This window comes from Penicillium canariense (assembly GCF_028826845.1).
Source record: "Penicillium canariense strain IBT 26290 chromosome Unknown utg000006l_segment0_segment0, whole genome shotgun sequence".
Classification (NCBI taxonomy): domain Eukaryota; kingdom Fungi; phylum Ascomycota; class Eurotiomycetes; order Eurotiales; family Aspergillaceae; genus Penicillium; species Penicillium canariense.
In genome coordinates this window covers 848,619-869,123 of record NW_026622733.1, presented here as the reverse complement: position 1 = coordinate 869,123, position 20,505 = coordinate 848,619, and the positions used below count along the sequence as shown (strand labels likewise).

Here is a 20,505-nt window from a genome sequence, read left to right as displayed (position 1 = left end):
TCCAGAAGCTGGACTCAGCTGGCGTTCGGGCTCGTAACCGTGTCTCGCCCAAGATCGAGAGAGGTCAGACAGGTTGGCCTTCAGCCCGGTCGTATCGCATCGAGGCTCGCATGACCGCGTCAGCCTAGAATCGGGCCTGAGGGGGGCGTCTGGAAGGATTATGATGCATGTACAGAACACGCATAGTTATCTCCGTGCATCGATACAGAACCAAGAGCAGAACAGGGCTGATATGTCAAGCGCCCCTTCGCAGACCCATCGCGAGCACTAGGTGAGTAGATCGCGATTGGCATCGTATCCGCACCGAGTCGGCTGCGCGAGGGTGCGATCCACGCTGAACTCAAAAGATCATCGATCTTAGTTCACGAGTGGAGAGCAGACACCGCGATTGCTAAGACAACAGCCGTCTCCATACGGAGGCTGTCCTGAGCGAAGGCTACTATTTTGAGCACAGGAGCCATGGACGGGTCTCAATAGTGGCGGGGCCGGTCGGAAAATGGGGTGCGCTGGGAAGTTGGGCCGCTCAGCGCCCGGCGCCCAGCGAGAAGCGAAGACGGTAAACAGGTGCGAAAGGGGAAGCACGTCCCATGAACAAATGGGCCAATGAGACCATGATGTCCGGGGATGCGCTGGGGGAGATGAGTATCCTCTCTGGCCTCATCCCGAGGGAGTTTAGCGGCCTCTCCACCAGGCTGGGTTTTCAGGAACAGGCAATTCGCCCGGCGAATCACCGCGTGCAGCGCTGAGACAATCCAAATTTCCCAAATTTCCCAAATTTCCCAGAAGGCGCGATCAGCCACAACGTGATCTGTGCGTTGAGGTCTCGGTGGTATCGCGTGTCTCGTACTGCGTACAGGTGGTACAACGTGGTCCGAACCAAGCACGCAAACATGGACGTGTCCGGGTGTCCCTGGACCCGTCGCTGCGTCCCGGTGGGCTTCCCGTTGGGTTGGTTCCCCTCCGCTACCCCTGATCAACGGTTGATCGTGACCGGTGGTATCAAAATGCCCGACGAACCGGTGGGATCGGCCGTTTGTGGTGGCTTGGATGGGATGCGATGGGCTGGTGGGTGTGGAGGTGCCACGATCGTCGTGCGATGGGGAGCCACGATCGTGAACAAGCGAGCGTAGGAAAGTCCGATCACTGGCGGCGTGGTTCGACTGGCGGCGTCCGAGTCAGGTCAGGGTCCGTCCGCTGGCTGACGGAGAAATACACACGAGGCGGTGGCGTCCGCTTACAGCGCGGTATCGACGGGCAGAGATCGGACCGCCTTGGCTTCTCTGTCTTCTGTCTTACTCGCTTTTCTTTCGTTTCCTATTTTCCATTCTGGAAGAATTAGGCGTATCCACTCGGACGAGGTCCCCCGCCATGTCTGGCGGCCATCCTCTGGCCGCAAAGGCTCATCATCCTGGGGGATCCATCGCATCCTGCTCATCAACGGTATGGCCGGATATTCTCCGGGGACCGCCCTGTCCCACTTGGCCTGTTTCCTTTTTTCCTCTTTGGTTCGGATCCGTCCTCCAGTATCGAGTTAGTACTGTACCGACCGAGATACAGATCATCCTGTACGGGACCTCGGCATTCTCCCGAGCAGAATCATAATCATCGCCTCGACATTTCTCACCCTAGCCAGCGCCAGGGTATTTCTCACGTCCTCCCCTACTGTTTTCCCTATTCCCATTCCATTCATGTCCATCCACTGAGCCGGGCCGGCCACTGGCATTTTTAATCTTACGGGCCGCATTCCCAAGCACATCAGGCCCGGCGTCCGTATTGAGCGCGTAATGCATGAAGCCCCCGTAATCAAAGGCCCCCCGCCCCAATAAACCCAATAACAGCCCGTGGCCGCCAACCGTGTCGCACTGCCCGCGCCACAGACTAGCCTTGCACGATGGATTAGTTGATTCAGGGATGAATTACGGAGACACCAGTCCATATTCTTGGTACCTGGGTATCTCCCAAGCACACTTGTCTCTGGCCTAGCCATCTTAGCTCCACGAGCCGCAGCCGGGGGGGTCCGCAGGCCCCACGCAATCACAGCATGGCAGCGTTGCATTCAGGCCCGGTACACAGACCTGGCCGATGTACAGTTTCCTCCCGGACGGAAGACCAGGAGACCAGAAGAGCAGAAGATCTGACCCAGAGACCAGAGACCAGAGACCAGAGACCAAAATAGCCGGTGATCTCGTGTCCGGTGGCGTAGTCCTGCAGGGTGACAGCGCGTGTATACTTCCTCCCACCCACGGTCGCTTGGACGAGACACTGAGGGAAGGCCCACTGTGCCCGCTGACGGGAGCTGGTTGGCCCGCGATGCTTGGCGGGGGGCCCGAATGGGGCTCTGAAATGCAGGTCTCGCAAAAGTAGAGCCAGTTTAGGGTAGAGGGGAATACTCCACCCGCCGGGCTCCGTCCCTGTCGTCAACAGTGTACTCTCGTCCTGTCCGGCTTAGCTCTCCTTTTCGCCTGGCCTTTTCTTATTTCACTGCGCTCTTTCCCTCCCTTCTTTTCATCCACAGTCGTTCTTTCCTCCCACCAGTCACTCTTTGCTGCCTTTGTGCACCTTTTCACCTTCCCACCTTCCCACCTTCAGTCATTCTTTGCAGTCCCCTGCCTAAACACTCCAAAATGCGCTTCGCTGCTCTCGTCTCCACCTTCGCGGCCCTGGCTGCTGCCTACACCACCCCCGACTACAACAAGGCACCCGAGGGTAACCCCATCCGCTCCCCCGGCCTGAACGAGCAGGTTCCCGAGGGCCAGGCCTACACCATCAAGTGGGATCCCACTCTCGGCAAGACCATCTCCCTGGTGCTCCTGCGTGGCCCCTCCAGCAATGTCGTTCCCAAGGAGGTCATTGCCGAGAGCATCCCCAACTCTGGCTCCTTCGTGTGGACCCCCTCCACCAGCTTGGACCCCGATGTCACCCACTACGGCATGCTCATCGTCGTCGAGGATGCCGGTGCCAACCACGGTGCCTACCAGTGGTCCACCCAGTTTGGTCTCTCCGCGCCCGCCGGCTCGGACACCACCACCACCACCTCCTCCACCCCCGCCGCCACCACCACCACCACCACCCAGACAACCAGCCAGACTGCCGCGCCCTCCTCCACCCCCTCCCCCTCCAAGCACACTATCGTGACCGTCATCGACAATGTCACCACCACCTACTGCCCCGAGGATGAGGCCAGCTCCTCCGCTGCTGCCCAGTCCACCACGGTCATCAGCTCGTGGGAGGTCACCACCACCATCTGCCCCGAGGAGACCGCCACCGGCCCTGTCGCGCCCCCGACCACGACCCCCGTCGCCTCCACGCTTGCGCCCGGCTCCAGCACCCTGAAGAGCACCCCCTACGTCCAGTCCACCGCCACTGCCTCCCCCAGCGCCTCGGCCACCCCCGCCTTCAACGCCGCTGGCCGCAACGTCATCTCCTTCGGTGCCGTCGTCGCCGGCCTCGTTGCCTTCATGGCTCTGTAAATTGAGCATCTCTTGATCTCAATGGACCGGAGGGGACGTGGTGGGATGGAACGGGACGACCCCTCGTGGGGGCCGGCAGTCTACTTCATCTTTCGACCCACACCCTGTGTTGTTTATCTTACCTTTCTTATGACCTCGCCCAAGAATCTGGTTTGTGTAGGTGCTACTATCCTGCACCAGGCCATTAATGAGGAGGTTATTGAACTTATTGAATCTTGACCTTGATTATGGAAACTCGATTTTTTTTCCTCTCTGTTCTTTTTGAGCTGGGCTTGCGCGCGTTTCAAATACCATGTTTTGTTTTCGGATGTATGTTCAAGGGAATCCAAGCCGTCGACGATCCGGCTTGTAATGTCACGTTCCATGCCTCTTATGCTCTGGTTTCTTCTGGCTGTTATGCTTGGTAGAGGTAGCGGTAGTTGCGGTGACAGTTTGACTGCCCGGCCCCACCCCAGCCTTGTAGATACTAAGGGACCCTGTTCTGGCAGTGGATGAACGTGTCGATCTTCAGCCTCCCTGACCTTCGATGCGCCTCAATCCCCGTCTCCCTTCAACGTCCAACATCCGCCCCAAACACAGTCATCTCGATGAAATCCTTCTCCCCATATTACCTTCTACCCCAGATAATTGAGCACCAGAGTCACCAGTGTAGACATCTACCGCCTCTTTCTACCTGCGCAGACTACTCCGTACGAATCACCACATATACAGTTCATGTATCCCGGATAAACTCAAGTTCAGCAACACGACCGCCTAGTCAAATTCGCAATGGTCCAGACAACCATGCGCACCGGCCCATACCTAGATGTTTGCAAATACGCATTTCCACCGCCTCCGCCATGCCTGGATCACAGCCGCATCCCCACTCCCGAGGAATGCCTGGTCAGGTAATATTAGTCCAGTGTCATCAAAGACGTAGCGTTGGGAAAGATCGATATTTACTCCTATCGACCACCCAGCTCTATACTCTATAAATAGGACCTATTACCCTCTTATTCCCCCCTCTCCTTTTTTTTAAAAAGAGATAAATATTTATTTATTTATTTATTATTTAGTATTTATTATTTATTTATTTATTATTATCAAGGGCCCAACCCAAAACAACACAAAGCCTCACGCTGATTGGCCCACACGGCAACTATATTTTCACATCACGTGACTAGCGATAAGTTGGACTCGATAAGGATTTTTCCCCGACAACCGCCCACCGCGCCTCCAGAATTCGTAATTCGTCTCATTCCACCACAGCCATACCACCGTGCTGCTGGCAGTACTCGATACCTTTCAAAATCCACCCACTCGGTTGACGCTTCCCCGATACCACCAGCATGGCCCAGGGTATCGTCAAGAAGAGCAAGCCGGCCGCGGCGAACGCCAAGCGGTACGATTTATCCCCATCCGCATGAGAAAGCGTCTCAAAGGAGCGATCGATCTAACATTGTGCCGGAATCCCTAGCTCCGCACTCGTCGCTTCCAGAACTAAGCCTGGCCCCCGTCAAATTGCGCCGAAGAAGCGATCCCTGATCAAGGTGGCCAAGCTGAACAAGGTAACGACCACCTCAGCCGCCTAGGGCTCCCAGATCTCAATTCTCATTTTTCCCTACCTTGCGCGGGATGGTCCTGTCTTTGAGACTCCGATACAGATGCCGCGCTGGACTCGAAGGCTGACTATTTCCCTTTAGAAACTCACGTCTGGCCTGGTCTCGAAGACGGAGCGCAGCCTCGCCTCGAAGGCGGGCCACTTGGAGATTCTGGCGGGAGGCAAGAAGGACAAGGGTGGTAAGGGCACCAAGAAGAAGTGAACGGCGGCGGTCGCGAATTGTCGGTTCTTGTGGTTACTTGTTTACTGGTCCTGTGCTGCGCTGCGCTGTGATGGTCATGTCTAGATCGTGCTAGGCTAGCAAGACGATTTCATAAATGTGATACCCTGTTATTCTAATCCTGTGCGTTGCGAGTTTCTCTTGAATTGACGGTTCACTGAAGGTCCTCTTGGCATACATGGACTTGCTCCCTTTGTAAGACGCCAACGAGGGGCTCTGGCTCTGCCTATGTTTTTAAGAGAGGAAGGGGATGGTTTGCTCAAATTTAATCTTTTGATCAACTCGTAACGAGAAGAAGTGGAATTATGTGACATGGAAGCTCAAATCTTTTCATGTGTGAAGATGTGTCAACATGTTTTTGTCGATGGGAAACCAGAAGCGGAGATCGTTAAAACATAAAACGGGCGACGGTGATGTAAAGTATCGAAAGTGTGCAAGTGCATCGGTAGTCGTGATCTGTCCATAAAGCACGCAAATAGAGCCGATCCAGAATAGAAAAGGTTGAAAAAGAAAAGAAATAGAACCAAGAAACGAACTGAGAAATAGGGTATCATTAAGCCAACTCCAGTGCCGCCCACACCCTTGCCATTCCATGCCATGTAAGTATTCCGCTCGATCGAGGAGCGGCCCCTTCAATTCGCCTTAGAACTTGGAGATCCGGCTGGGGACGCCCGATGACTCGATCAGCTCCTGACCGCGGTCCATCCAAGACTGGAAGCCCGCGTCCGAGGGGTCAGACGGGAAATCGTCCCACACCGCATTCTCCGAATCCGCGTACGACGACCAGATGCCCTTCGGCACATCGGAAGTCGACCATGAGGGTAGCTTGGCCAGCACGCAGGTGTAGTAGACGTACAGGATGCGGCAGAGCAGGTCGACACGGTCGATGTAGTGCTGCTGGGACGGGTCGGGGGCCTGGCCTCCGTCGCCCAGACGCTTCCACCACGACACGCGCCAGCGCAGCGTGAGCAGGATCTGGCCCAGTTCGCCCAAGAAGCGGATGTGGGTTTCATGCGAAATCTGCTTCCACTTGATGTTGTAGAAGTCGCGCTCCAGTTTGCGGAAGCCCTCCACTTCGAGCATGCGGCAGACGATGCGAGAGAGCTGCGCGGCGAGCAGGATGTCGCGCCGCTCTTCGGGGTTGTTGATGTCCATCGGGCGTTCTTGGCCATTGCCGTCAAGGGGGACGAAGGTGTACTGGGCGCGCGAAGGCATGTTGTTCCATTGTGAGAGAAGAGTCTGCAAAGGGAGCGGGTTAGTGGGCATAGCACTGTTGTGTGATCAGGAGTTAAAAACTCACGTAGGCTTGGGCCATTGGGTCACAGTCCTTGACACAAGACAACCAATTCTTAGACTTGTCCTTGGATTCCACAATGCGGCGATCGATAAATTCCAGAAAAGTCGATTTCGAGTTGCCGTTGTACTCGCTCAGCCCTTTGAGGAACTTGTAGGTCTCGCCGAGGTCGAGGACATACAGAGAGCCCCAGCCCTGACTGGCGCGGATGTTGAAGCGCCCCTGTCGCTCGTTGAGGAACGACAAAAGTTGACTCAGGTCAAATTCGGACGGAATCGCCATTCGAACTCTACTAGCACCATCCACAGTCGGGTGGTTGACGGCTCGTTGAGCTGAATCAAGTTAGTCCACTGTTCGGCACTCGGTTTGGAAGGGTAAAGAAGGGGGGGGATGCGCACAGATGTAGTTGCAAGTACCAAACTCGACGATGCTAGAGAAGCAGGCACGGGCACATGGTTGCTCGTGGAGGGTAGGGCGGCAGGCATCGCATGGTGCGCTTCCATCACACTGTTCTAATTAGTTTCCGACTTGACTTGACCAAGTAAGTGTGCTCTCAAGACTAACCTTGCGCTTGTTCAACCGGCACTGAACACAAGTATCCTTATTCTTGCGGCGCAAGCCGGCATTAGCCCGTCCGACCATGCTCAGCGGGCCCTTGCGACGAGCACCTCGTGGAGGAGACACGAAATCCGCAGACGCGATTGATCCGCCTTGTCCATCCTCTTGGACGATCTGCAAAGGCTTTGGCAGAGCCTGATCCATGGAAGACCCAGGAGTTCGATTTTTGCGCTTCCGCACTGTAGCCACTGACTGCATGGCAAGAGGCATGGGCCGGCCGGGGGGCGCTGACCAGCCGATGAGGAGGCTCGAGATCGCGCGGGAAGGGTACTCATCATGGATTCGGATGGGGTCTCGCTAACCATAAACGCAGTGGTCTTGGCCATTGGCTGCGCGCTCTCTGGAGAACTCGCGTCTGGAGTCGGGATTTTCCACTGGGCATCGTCATCTAATTGGCAATCGGCGAAAGCCGGCGTCTCGTCACTCGTGGCAGAGTACGAGCACTCGTAGATCCCTGGCACGTCGCCGGAGACCGAAGAGCTCTCAGACTTGTACTGAAATCCATCTTGCGCAGTCCGGCCATGATTCTGCGACGTGTGTAGGGAGGGCCGGGTCATCTGTGTTACAGGGAGTTGCGACTCGAGGCTGTTGAGCCATCGGGATTCGAGCGATCGGATGGATGGTTGGAGATCACGCAGACTCGGGTCCTTGCCATTATTCTGGTTCATCGCCAGCGGGACATCCCCTTGCCCGGGCATATTCGCTATCGAGATGCCGTGTGGGATCTCGGGCCACTGCTCTGCCATCATGGGGAACGATGGCGGCACCTGATGGAACATGATGGTTTCCGCCGGAGCATCTGCGAATCCTTGGCCCTGGGGCATTTCCCCCACGTCTTCCACAATCACAGCGCCAGATGAGTTGGTGGGGACCTTGCCATAAGGGTAAAGCATGGGGTTTTCGAGGTTCACGCCCGCGGAGACCGAGTTGAACAGCTGGAAATGCGACCACGTTTCGTCAGCGTGAAAGTTGTCGTCGGTCGACGAAGGCAGCGTGCGAGGGCTGATGGTGCCGCTGATGGTGCCGCTGCCGGTGCCCTCGACGACACCATCAGTATAGTTGAAGTTGTCTACCGTTCCATTGTGCTTCCTAAACCACGGCACCAAATCAAAGTTAGACTTTCTCTTTTCTCTCACATCAGACCCTCAGCCTCCGCGATGAGGCCTCGGACATTGGGATGGTGCGCACCTATTCTCCAAACGCTGGCGATCACCGGAGCGATCCAGCAGCGCGCCCGTTAGCGGGTCATGAAAGGCGCCTAGGTCCGCGACATCGGCACACTGGCTCGAGTCCTGGCTGGTATCCCACTCGGGAGGTTGGTCGTATCCGAGATGCTCCCACGACGCGACGGAAAAGGCACCGTCTGTTTGCCAATTGTCCAGAATTTTGGGGTCAATCCCCGCAGCCGTTGCAGCGCTTCCACAGTCCATACAGGATATGCAGGGATTGGAAGGTCGTCGTCGGTTGCCGACCAGGCAAGAGCAAAGATCGCAAAAAGATGGCCCTTTGCGAACTTTGCGGGAGAATGTACGCTTTCGCTATGTGGATCGGTCGCCGGGAGCAGCGATGCGCACGGGCAAAGTCGAGGAGGGCGTTTTCGAGAGTTGGGCTGTGTGTTGAGGGTGTGGATGATGGATGATGGTCGAGGGGAAGAAGAAGGCTGACGGGCTTCCCCACCACAAAGTTTTGCGTGCTGCGATCGTCTCTAGCGTGTCTCGGGATCCGCACAGACCGCCGTTGGGAACGAGCAACTAGAGGACGAGGACGGGACCTACGATCCAGCGAGAGTTCTGGGATATATAGTCCTAGCTAGTTGGAATGGCAATGCGCTTTTGGATTCGGAATCTGCCTACGAAGTCTGCCCGCCTTTTTTTGCTTCTTCGCTGCGACAAGGCCACGGCCTGCTGATCCCCGAGCGCACGAGGTGGAATGATCTTACGTGAGTCGATCAGCAAATCGCCCCTGATAGTAAGGACCCGTGGGCATTGACCACGGGTCATGGCCGACGGAGGGGCATTTCCATATTAAACCCCTATAACTCCGGTTTCCTGCGCTAGAAACCTGGATCGGATTATTAAAGCACCACAGGAACAGAAAAAAAATGGACGGAAATGGATCATAGCCAGACCACAAGCTACCGTGTAGTCCGTAGCACCGAGCATGCAGTGCAGATGTATACCGTGGCCCCACATGCCCCTTTGGGCCATGCTGGTGCTCACACTCTTCAGTCGGTATATCGACGAGCTTAGCATGTATAGCTCCACTGAGCCTAGGGACCTGCCTCCTTGATGTCAAGAGACGAAAGCGGAACGACATTTGTTATTATAGCGAGCGTGGTGGTCTATACCCATGACAGGCGAAGGCGCTCCGTTCTGAAGCCTGAAACATAAGGCAGCCTTCCGGACCACATCCGTCATTGGTGGTATGGTGATTAGTCAGAGGGAGAATTATCCTACTGTAGCTTTAGTCTGCTTGGACCCTTGTTCACGCTGATTGGTGCATTCCATACCGGTGATCTGCCCGGGTTGAGCGCTGAAGTATATGCCGGTCCATGAGAACTCCAAGTACAACTAGCATTTCTAGGGAACTATAAAATCATCGAAACATCGAGCCATTGAACAATACGCCATGCCGAATTCGAACAAGACAAATAATTCAGCCACTGATACACCCCCCGAGAAATAATGGCATCCCCTATCTCTGCTCCGATCTCCGCAGCGTCAGACTCTGCCGACCGCAACCGATCGGTTCACCGCAAACTCCATCCGGTCTTCCCACCGTCCATTGCCGCTCCCCGCAGCCTGAACAGCTTCACCGTGGCCAGCCAGTGCCAGATTTCTCCGTTCGGTGTGCCGGTAATTTTAAATGGCTCAATCCGAACCCAATGGCCATGTCCTTTCCCCATATAAGTCGGGGTCCCCAATACCCGTGGGGGTGACTATTCATTGATTCTCCTTGGGCCCTTTTTTGAACTGCCACAGACCTCGGGCACTCTTAGGCTCGACACCAGCCAAGAAAAAGAAACGAAACGAAACACGATCCCCAATAAATTCGACACGCGCTTGACGCTGGCTCAGTAGTCCAGCATGCATATTCTGGTACGTTGATTATTGAATCGGGGAAGCTTTGACTTGATCACGAGAGCTCTTATCGCAAACCCGACTTCCTTTCGTTTCTTTTTCTTTTTTTTTTGCTTGGCCTCTTGTTTCTGAGCGTCGCAGTGGCAATTGGGGGGAAGGGGCCGACCTGCACTGCCAAGTATCAAGAAAACTACAGACAAGAGAAGAAACCACGAAAACGAAGCCTAAATATATTTGCGCAACTCATTTTTGAGGTTTGGGTGTCTATACTGGGTCTTTTCTGCGACATGCGACTGTTTTTGCTTCTATTCTTTCTAGGCACTTTTGCTTTTCTCTTTGCCTGAAGACCCAGAAACTAACCGTTAACCCATTCTCTTGCCCAATAGCTGGTCAACGACGACGGGCCACCCAACAAACGTCTCTCGCCCTACGTGCGCCCGCTCGTGGACGAGCTCCACGCCGTCGGTCACCAAGTCTCGGTCGCCATCCCTGCCGCCTCGCGCTCCTGGATCGGCAAAGCCCACCTGATCGAAGCCTCGCTGACCGCAAGTTTCGTACACCCGGACTCCTTCCGCGACGACGGTTCCTGGGACGAGCACTACGAGCCCAGCCCGGAATCCGCGCACCTGCTCGACTGGGTCGTGATCCAGAACGGCACCCCGGCGAGCTGCGCCCAACTCGGCCTATACAGTCTCTTCCCGGACCGCCCGCCCATCGACCTGGTAATTTCAGGCCCTAACCACGGCCGCAACGCTTCAACCATCTACAATCTGTCCTCGGGCACCGTCGGCGGCGCCCTCGAGGCCGTGTTCTGCGGCCAGCGTGGCATTGCCATCTCCTTCGGCAGCAAAGATCCCCAGCCCGCCGACGTCATTGCCGCGGCGTCACGGCTGGCCGTGCGCATCGTGGACCACCTGGTGCGCAAGTGGGACGAACGCGTTGAGCTGTATAACCTGAATATCCCAATGCGCCTCGACGTCGAGACCCAGCCCGTGCAGTACACCCGCACCCTGCCGTACTACTGGTCGCGCGGCTGTCTGTATGCCGAGGATGGCGCCGAGCCGAACAGCGAGCTGGCGAATGGTACAACGAACGGTGTCCACAAAGAGCAGCGGAATGGCAGTATGGTGAATGGCCTCAACGGGCATGTCGAGGTGGAGAAGCCGCGCCGCAAACAGCGCCACTTCAAGTGGTCGGCTGACTTATCTGATATGAAGAAAAGGCTCCAGGAGAGCGAGGAGGGGACGGATGCGCATACTGTCTTGAACGGAGCGACCAGGTATGTCTGCAGTACAGCGAGCTGCCCTTTCTCCTTTTGCCTGTAGCAGAGCGATATACTAACGCACAATTCAGCGTGACCGCTCTCCGTGCCAACTTCTGGCACGTCCCCGGTCTGGACGGCCCGCTGCATCTGGATCAATAAGAATCCAGGTTCCAGGCTTCGGGCCCATTGACCACCCTGACACGGCTTTATGAATGCATATTTAATGTTTTCTTTTCGTTTCGTGTTCCGACCCGGCGCAGGGCTATTCCATATTGCAGCGCGGAGCATATATCATTTGATTTTTGATGGGTTGTTGATTTTGAATTCTTGTCAGAGCGACGGGTATAGAGGAGCGGAAGTTTCCGCTGGCGCACTTGTACATAGTAGAACGACGTAAACGGAAGGAGGAGGTTTAGATTCGCGGTCTTGAATGGAATTGGAATGGAAATGTCTACACCGTGAAACATCATTTACGATTGACTGTCGCTACCAAGGCGCATAGGATGTCCAGACCAGACCAGACCAGACCGGACATAGCGGGCCGTGTGCGCTAGCAGAACTGGAAATGGTAAAAAAAAATTGAAGTAGGAAAAGGAACGGCAACGCGCAAGCAATAGGAAACCTGAGGGTGTATCACATGAAGAACAGCATGACCTGGCTGTCGCCCAATGACGGCGACAGAAGTCGAGAAGTGTATTGCCCATCTAGATCGCACGCGCCGCCTCCCCAGCACCGCTTTCCACCGTCGACGCCGGCTCAGCCCGCATCTTGCCCTTACCAAAACCGCCCTCGCCAACGCCCATACGACGCGCGACATAGCGCTGCGCAACAACCCCCGCTGCCAGCGATAGCGTCTCCTCCACCCACTCGGCGACCCACTCGCGGGGGTCGACACCGCCGCTCTCGATGATCTCAGCAATAGCCTCGGGGACGACCGCGCGCGGGATATCCGCATCGTCGGAATCCGGGTTCTCGGTCGCCGGCGCCGACGCATCGAGCCATTCGATCCATTTCGCCGGCACGCTCTGCGAAATGGTGTGGAAGGCGATGCCGTGCACGGGGTCGTGCAGGTACAGTGCGAAGGCGATTTCCTCGTCGGTGTCGGGCGCGGCGACGATGCCGGTCGCGGCGTTCTCGGCCGATGCGCCGGCCTTGAAGAGCTCGTCCGACACAGTCTGGCTGATGGCCTGAATGGCGAGGAAGATGTCGCTGCTACGCACAGGGTTAGACTCGCTCAGGTCCTCGCTGGCTTGCTTCGCGGCTTCTTCGATACCGCCCCGCGACGAGAAGTACTCTGATGCATAGCCCTCGGCGCTGGCGCGGGCTAGCTTGGAGGCCTCGGTAGCTCCGCGTACTGCGCTGATGGTGCGAGGAGTACCGGGAGTCACTGTGCGCCACCAGGGCCCGTCGTTCCAGCCTGCGCTGGAAATGTAGCCGCCGACGTCGAGGCCGCGCTTCGGGGCGGATTCTTGGCCCCGCTGGATAACGAGCAGGTCGCCGCCTTCCACTTGGGACATTACCCGTGAGAACACTGCGTAGACGAGCGGGTCAATGCCGGGGTAGCCCGATAGGTCGTGGGTGACGTGTATTTGGAGGCGTTCGTGCGAGGAGATCGGGGGAGCGAGGGTGTGGATGAGGTTGGTGAAAGTTGGGATGGCCATGTTGCGAAGCTCGCCGCCTGTCGAACGAGACATGATTAGCATGTTGTATATAGAGTATGCTATAGAGCGAAGGTATATTTACCAAAGTCTCTCAGGGCGCCGACGTTGCCCTTGACTTGCTGCGCCCATCGCTGGGCTTCCTCGTTTTTCTGGATCTCCTTGACTGCAGCCTCAGCCTGCTTCATGGCAGCACTTGCTGTAGCGAAGAAGCCTCCCCACCATCCACCGCCCTGCTCCTGCTCCTGGGCAGCCGCATTTTCAGCTTCTTGCTTCTGTTGCTCCTGCTTAGCGCCCGCGCGGGAGGCCTCCGTCGATAGTCGGGTCTTATCCTCGCTGCTTCGCTCGATGGTCGCACTGAGGCGAGGAGACCGGGTCGCTGAGCGGCTTTTATCCGCGGATAAACGTGGAGTACCGGGACCACTGCTTGGGCGCTGGGCGGCTTGTTTTTCCAGCTCAGCGAGGACGTCTTCCTGCTCGCCCTTTGCATTGTCGTCAGCGGTGGCTGCTGCTGCGGATTTCGACGACTTGTTGGCCGACTGCTCGATGCCGAGGTTGTCAAACTGAGCTAGCAGCTCATCGCTGGTAGGTTTTGCGCCTTTGGGAGGCATGGTAGGCGAGTTGGAAGGCGAGCGTTGGTTCAGGAGAGGTGACGACACCGTTGTTTGGAGCTCCCAAGGCGGCACTGCGAGTGGGGACCGTGTGCCAAGACCCGCTTCTGCTGCATCCTCAGCACTTTAGTTAGACACAACCTGCCATTAGGAGCTGATTGGGGTTGTAATATATGTCTGTGGGGATCAGATATTATAATTTCCCAAAAGATAGCTTGGGTTCATCCCGAAAGTTCTCATAGGTGGGTGTATAGGTAGGCCTGAACCTATCCCCACGCTCCGAACACGCTAACTATATATCCTCAACAATAGATCACAACACAATGCCTCGGCACAATCCCGGCACAATTCCCTGACAAGGTTAGATACATATATTCATATTTTTTGACTTTCAAGACCAGCCGGGATATGTTATAAGGAGCAAGAACACCAAAATCGTGAATATGGCTGGGAATAGTAGTTGAATAGACTTATTGCCACGCGCGACATTCGCGGGCGCACGGATTTCGCGCTGATCTACATCTTGTTTCAGGATATACTGCCCAGTACAATCTCCATTTGGTTCCGTTGATTCCGCAAGGTTGTACAAGTTCCATGTCTTCTGAAGAGCGGAGCGGATCCAATCCGACACCCGCGGCAGTAAAGGAGAGCCGCGGATCCATCCGGCATGGCGGAACGCGCGGGGGGGAATGGTATAAATAATCACCCTCCCCCCAAGCGGGAGACTTCTTTAAGCCATTGATGTCTTGAAACCCAACAATCTTTCGTTCACAAAGACATTTTCTGCACAGAAACGCCGTAAGTGCCATTGGGCGAGTATTCCGCGGTTACCCGCCAACTAACACGCTTTCTAGATCTACCCCTCTACTCGAGTCCAACCCCAAGAGCACCGTTACAATGCGTATCCCCTACGTCCCCAACCCCCCACCGACTAGCACGCCAGAGGAGGCAAGCGTTCTCTCCAGTGTTCAAGCACGCCGTGGCTCGATCGGCCTTATCCCGCTCGATCTAGCATTGCTGCATTCGTTCCCGGTAACCGAGGGGTGGGGCGCATTCATCGGGGCGATCCGTACTCGGACAAGTCTGCCAGCTTTGATCACGGAGCTTGCGATCAGCCGCGTAGCAGTGGTGAATCGCGCATGGTTTGAGTGGGAGCATCATCAGCCTTTGCTCACCCAAGCCGGACTGAGCGATGAAGCTCTCAAGCTTGTTGGCGATGACCAGGTTGATTTTGCGAGCGAGGTTGCCGAGAAGACATTCAGCCGAGAGGAGAGGGCGGTGTTGAAGTACACGGATGCTATGACCAAGACGGTGACTGTGCCCGATGAGGTCTTTCAGGAACTGAAGGTCCACTTTAGCGACAAGGAAGTAGTCGAGATCACGGCCACCGTGGCAGCGTACAACTGTGTCAGCCGGTTTTTGGTGGCTCTGGATGTCGGCGAGAAGAATGCCTAAGCTGACAGATGGGGACAGATATGGGGGGAAATGTATGTAGAATACCTTGTCGAAAACAATATTGAGCAGCGTTTCTCTGGGCCGGGGCTTGGGTATATCCATTAATCCAACAAACACTTTGGTATTTCCATTACGCACGCTGCAAATATTGTAGGTATCTAGTTGTATATTCCTCCAGACAGATACAAACAACCTTGACGGTTGCAAAGCGCGGGAAATGCTAGGGAATCATACAGTTTGGTGTCAGCTCATCCGACGAGGCGGCGAAGTGCTCAGCGATCACTCTCCCAATCGGCTTAAAAAAAAGATCTGCATAGCAATGATATACCGGTTTTCACTACAGTACATGAGAAGCTTCGTATTCAATATCGAAGGCCCCAGAAATCTGGCGAAGTATCCCGTAAGCGATACGATATAGTTCAGAAGCCAGACGTCGAGGCGTCGCCCCGGGAGGCACCAGAAAGGTAGTAGTTGACGTGGCGATACGAACAGATAATAGTGGTGCGACCGCAGATATCCCTTTTTCCATCGTAATTCACTCTGCAAAGTACCCCAAGTAACTCATTTGACCTCATGATGCGATTGGCCTGCAGCCGTGAGAAATCGGAATAAGATGCAAAGCCAACATGGGGCGGTCCGTGCTCGCGGGTTGAGACAGGCGGATATTGGAACTAAGGGGGCTAACAAGGAGTCGGGGCAAAACCACCACTCTGGGCAGATCAGATCGATGCCTATTTTCTCCCTCCTAGTCATTCACTTGGCCACTATCGATACTATAGTCAAATGTATTCGAGAGCCAACTGAAAACTAGCTGGAGTATAGGGACTGGCCCATGCGGTCCCTGGGCCCGGTCTGTCTCCCCTTGCGGCAGACTGCCCCTGATGATGCCGTCATGGTCGACCAACCGCGCTGGGTCTACGGGCTTGATGTCAAGGCTTGGATGCCAGGCATGCCGTGATTAATAGAGTGAAGTGCTCGTTGCGCCAAAATCATTCCACCTTTTGTACCTTCGGTCTCGGAAGAGACGGGAGATGGGGGGAATCGATCGCGGTCTACCCAGCACGAACGTGCAGATCAGAGCGAGGAATCTGGGACTTGGGGACCATATCGGACGACAAACTCGAGGCTGATAGCGGGCTGTATGGTTCACGGCGGTCGACGGGATAGACAGGATTTAGTGCTTTAGTGCTTTAGTGCTTTAGTGCTTTAGTGCTTTAGTCCTCGCATGGCCCGGCTGACCAGTGAAGTGGCTAGTAGATGGTGGGGATCTGATTGGCCCCGGGGGGCTGTGGGGCCCGTTGTAATGGTCACTAACTCATTCCAGAATTACAGTCAGGCTAACTAAGAGTCTACCAACTCGACCAGATCTGCTTCTGTACAAACTAAACCCGCCCTCAAATCTCTTCCCTTCAGCTTCACCCTGTCCCTGGCCATCCTTCCCTCCATCCCCCACCCAGCTTTTCCTCTGATCTGCTACTCCTTGTACTATCCTTTCGCCCTTTTCATTCTTCCCTTCTCGCTGCCGCCCCGGCTGTAAGATCCTTTTTTTTCTTTCCCTTCCTTTTCCTTCTACATACAACTTTGTACCCCCGGCGCGCCGCGGCCAAAACAACCTGCTTCTTTCGCGGAATTGCTAGCTTGCGCTGCATTCATCTCATCCGACCCTTTCCCACCCTTCCCTCCTTTCTTCTTTCTTGCTTCGTGGCCGCGCTGCTCCAAGCCCGCCCAGCCTTCCCCGTTTTAACAAGTACACATCCCTGGCAGCCGCTCGCGCGCCGCTGCGCCAGTGGCCGAATCACCTCGCTCCTGTCTACTATTAATTGGCCGTTCGGGTTTGTGTCCGTGGATGACTGAGCCTTGTGCGCCCTCTTGATTCTTCTATGGTAAGTCCTTGCTGTCGCGTGTGCTGCCCGTTTTTCCACTGTACTCTGGCAATACACTTCGGGTCAGATCCTGATCCACACAATCTGCCGCGACCGTGTCTGCCTCTATCCTCTGGTGCCCACTCGGGTATCACCCTCCTTCAGAATCACATCCCATCTTTTGGTGTTATCATCGTTGCCGATTTCGTGGCTTCGTGTTTCTCTTGGGATCCCTTTCTGCACCCGCAGTACTCCCCTGACCCGAGCGAGTCCCGGGATTGCGCTGCGATTACTACGGGCGTCTTGGCACCGCAAGCGAACTGCCCACCCGAAAACTAACTCATCTATACAGAACCCGCCACTCATATTTTCCTCTCTTCACGGCACTGCGCGTGCTGCTTGAGCCCAGTCTTGTGTATCTACAGACTGGGATTGCCTTTTTTCTATCTTCCCCTGACTCTTTTCTTTCCCCCTCTCAAAATGGCCCCCATTCCCCGGGGCGATGTGGACATGGACAATCCGTCCTCCGATGTGGGCGATAGCCAGGATTCTCCCCTGCGTCGCCAGTTCTCCGAGCCCTTCCGCCCCCAGTCTACTTCTACTCAAATTTCTCAATCCCCAGAGCCCCAGTCGCACAAAATCAAGTGCGACTGGTGCGGGAAGCTTCTGGACTCCCCACATGATGAGACCATTACGGTAGAAGATGTGTTGAATGCGCACGCTGCTGCCGATCACCCTGATCACATTGACAGTCAATTGGGATTTGATGATGTCGAAGATAGCAACTTTGAAGAACATGATGAACTAAACCTCAATGAGGAAGGCGTTGAGGCAGAAGATGAAGAAGTAGATGAGGACGAAGAAGAAGGAGAAGAGGAAGACGAGGAGGAGGAGGAAGAAGGAGAAGAAGAAGAAGAGGAGGAGGAGGAGGAGGAGGAGGAAGAAGAGGACGAAGCCGAAGCTGAGGGCCTCAATGATGTCAATCAGCCTGAAGAAGGCGAGCCTATCGGAGGAGAGGCTGGCGAGGAAGAGCTTGCCGAGCCTGAGACTGCGGCTCCGTCAGTCAATGGCACTCGCAGCGATACGGAAGCCGAGATCAACCTCGCCAAGTCCTTTGCGCCTACTATTAAGATCAAACCGGACCATAAAGCAAAGGATCCCGTGTCTGAACGACAAGAACGACTTGACAACCTGCTCAACAAGCTTTCCAACCCCCGCAGTGCTTTCCCCGAGGAATACCGCCAGCGCGTGGCAGAATGGCAGGGACCCGAGATGGCTCTTCGCCTTCCTAAAATCTGGACAGTCAATGATGTTAAAAAGTTCTCGCCTACATATGAACAGGAGCAGTCCAAAGTGGACAGCACCTGGCAACACGCCTTCTACGACTTCAAGCCGAAGAAGCGGGATGCGCCTGAGCCGATGATTCGGCCTGACCCTTACAAGAAGACCAAGGTCGAGCAGGGTCAATTCCTTGAGACCAACTCACTCGATGACCTCGTCGAGATGCTGAAGAAGCCCGAATTGCTCTCGTATGATGAGCTCTACGCGGCCACAGAAGCAGCTGGCTTTGCGATGAAAGTTTGGCAGGACGAATACCTTGCCCTGGACAAGCTCTACTTGTTGGCCCACCGTCACCATCGAGTCGCAATCACGGAAGATACCAAGCGAGAGTTCTTGCTGGGTAATAAGAAAAAGGCCGGGTATCCCATGGCCCGACTTCCAGAGCCTGATCTTGACTTCGAAGACAAGAAGGAGGCCATGCTCTACGGCTACAAGTACAATCCGTTCCAGGCGAACACTGCCACAGTAGTCAGCCGCATTCCTCAGAACCCATTTGTCCAAGGAGGATTTGTCCCAACTCCTGCCCAGGGACGAAAGATGGCTTCCAAGGTTCCACCAGGCGAACGCAATCCTGATGACTGGACGCCTGTGGTTCGCGATGGTGTCGAGCTCGTTCCCAAGCTGTGGGAGCAACCGCGGGCGCCCATTCAGGCCAAGGTGACTCGTAAGCGCAAGGCAGCAGAAGTGGATACAAGTATGAGGACCGATACGGAGGAGACTCAGCATGAATCTCCCGAAGCAAATGAGTCTGAAGAAGAGATCCACCCGACCAAGCGCCGTGCTCGAGGCCGTGGTGGCCGCCGCGCTGCTGCTACCTTTGAAGCATACCAGCCAGAGCAAGCCATTGTGAGCACTCCCCGTGGCCGAGGCCGAGGTCGTGGGCGTGGCCGGGGGCGTGGCATTGGCCGTCCGTCCGCTGCTGCTCGCACATCTCTTGATGCAAATCAAACAGGCGCCTACACCCCTACTTCAGGCCGTGGACGGGGCCGCCGTGGCGCCAGTACCATCGTGAGCTCTACTACTACCCCTCAAGCGGCTCGCTCTACGGAGGACCTCACTACCTCGTCCTTCGTTGATATTTCGCCCATGCCCGAAGCGCCTACGTCTGCTAAGACTGCCCCGATCATCAAGAAGGATGCTACAGTGGAGGATCTTGAAGAGGCCCGTCGCCAAAAGATCATGAACTCCAAGAACCCCAAGCGCACCAAGGCCATGCTGGACCACTGGGAGCGATTCAATCGCGAAGGCCGCATCCGTAACCCCAAGCGGTCCAAGGCGCAGATTGAGTCTGATCGGGCGGCTGACGAAACCCGCAAGGTCAAGGATGTCCCGCGCCCTAGCGGCCGCCGTCGTCGCTCACCGTCACTGGCACCAATTCCCACAGGCAACCTTGCCCCTAAGGCCCCTATGGGGATGCCCCCCATGGGTTTACCGCAGCACCTGGGCCCTGGGCCGGCTCCTGGCCCGACTCTGCCGTCGTTGGGCATGACCCACTACGGGGCGCCCAACCCGTTCGCCGCCCAGCCCCCGGTGGCTCAGCTGGGCCAGCCGATGCCGCAGTTCGCGCCGTTCCCGTACCCGCCTCCGTACGGCCTGGGACATCTGCAGGGTCCGCCGCCACCCCATGACCCTCACCACCGAGGTGTCTAGGGGTTGAGCATTGAAACTTCGCCAGTGTCGCGTGATCGGTTTACAAATCGAATCATGATATTTGAGCGAAGAAGACGATTAACAAAACGTATATAGAGATGAAGTGAGCGCTGTTCTGCTTGTGCCGCAGCAGGACAGCTCTGAGTTTCATCTGATGTTCGCATTCATCCCGGCCTCTCACGGCCATCCAGCAGGCTGCGAGAGCGGAGCCGGTCTACTCGATCGGGTTTGCTGGAGGTGGGTTCCATTATAATGTCCTGGCTGGGAGGAGGCGCAATGGGAAGGGTTTGGGTTTCCATGGGTTTGTTTTCAGCGCAAAATTGGGTTGTACATTTAACAGGAGGCCAGTGGCCTGGACTTCGGTCCGGCACTCAGGCCAGGC

The 20,505-nt window shown here is 55.8% G+C and overlaps 8 protein-coding genes across 8 annotated transcripts; 5 read left to right on the top strand and 3 right to left on the bottom strand.

Annotated features, from left to right (window-relative positions):
• Positions 1-470: 470 nt before the first annotated feature.
• N7482_008310 (uncharacterized protein) lies at positions 471-1,435 on the bottom strand (the record flags this gene model as incomplete). Its single annotated transcript, XM_056690434.1, has 2 exons — positions 471-1,160; positions 1,268-1,435. 2 exons carry the CDS (start codon positions 1,433-1,435, stop codon positions 471-473), a joined length of 858 nt encoding a protein of 285 aa, XP_056540199.1.
• Positions 1,436-2,624: 1,189 nt separating this feature from the next.
• On the top strand, positions 2,625-3,470 carry N7482_008309 (GPI anchored serine-threonine rich protein; the record flags this gene model as incomplete). Its single annotated transcript, XM_056690433.1, has 1 exon — positions 2,625-3,470. The coding sequence occupies one exon, from the start codon at positions 2,625-2,627 to the stop codon at positions 3,468-3,470; it is 846 nt and encodes a 281-aa protein (XP_056540198.1).
• A 1,328-nt stretch (positions 3,471-4,798) lies between these two features.
• On the top strand, positions 4,799-5,272 carry N7482_008308 (DUF2462 domain-containing protein; the record flags this gene model as incomplete). The annotated part of the gene is made up of 3 exons (XM_056690432.1): positions 4,799-4,851; positions 4,927-5,017; positions 5,153-5,272. 3 exons carry the CDS (start codon positions 4,799-4,801, stop codon positions 5,270-5,272), a joined length of 264 nt encoding a protein of 87 aa, XP_056540197.1.
• Positions 5,273-5,932: 660 nt separating this feature from the next.
• On the bottom strand, positions 5,933-8,632 carry N7482_008307 (uncharacterized protein; the record flags this gene model as incomplete). The annotated part of the gene is made up of 6 exons (XM_056690431.1): positions 5,933-6,529; positions 6,591-6,916; positions 6,983-7,091; positions 7,149-7,381; positions 7,435-8,291; positions 8,391-8,632. 6 exons carry the CDS (start codon positions 8,630-8,632, stop codon positions 5,933-5,935), a joined length of 2,364 nt encoding a protein of 787 aa, XP_056540196.1.
• Positions 8,633-10,288: 1,656 nt separating this feature from the next.
• On the top strand, positions 10,289-11,705 carry N7482_008306 (5'/3'-nucleotidase SurE; the record flags this gene model as incomplete). Its single annotated transcript, XM_056690430.1, has 3 exons — positions 10,289-10,300; positions 10,669-11,561; positions 11,636-11,705. The coding sequence occupies 3 exons, from the start codon at positions 10,289-10,291 to the stop codon at positions 11,703-11,705; spliced, it is 975 nt and encodes a 324-aa protein (XP_056540195.1).
• Positions 11,706-12,250: 545 nt separating this feature from the next.
• On the bottom strand, positions 12,251-13,815 carry N7482_008305 (DUF5427 domain-containing protein MTC1; the record flags this gene model as incomplete). Its single annotated transcript, XM_056690429.1, has 2 exons — positions 12,251-13,224; positions 13,290-13,815. The coding sequence occupies 2 exons, from the start codon at positions 13,813-13,815 to the stop codon at positions 12,251-12,253; spliced, it is 1,500 nt and encodes a 499-aa protein (XP_056540194.1).
• Positions 13,816-14,712: 897 nt separating this feature from the next.
• Positions 14,713-15,270, top strand: N7482_008304 (carboxymuconolactone decarboxylase family protein; the record flags this gene model as incomplete). The annotated part of the gene is made up of 1 exon (XM_056690428.1): positions 14,713-15,270. The coding sequence occupies one exon, from the start codon at positions 14,713-14,715 to the stop codon at positions 15,268-15,270; it is 558 nt and encodes a 185-aa protein (XP_056540193.1).
• Positions 15,271-17,612: 2,342 nt separating this feature from the next.
• Positions 17,613-20,123, top strand: N7482_008303 (uncharacterized protein; the record flags this gene model as incomplete). The annotated part of the gene is made up of 1 exon (XM_056690427.1): positions 17,613-20,123. One exon carries the CDS (start codon positions 17,613-17,615, stop codon positions 20,121-20,123), a length of 2,511 nt encoding a protein of 836 aa, XP_056540192.1.
• Between the last annotated feature and the right edge of the window lie 382 nt (positions 20,124-20,505).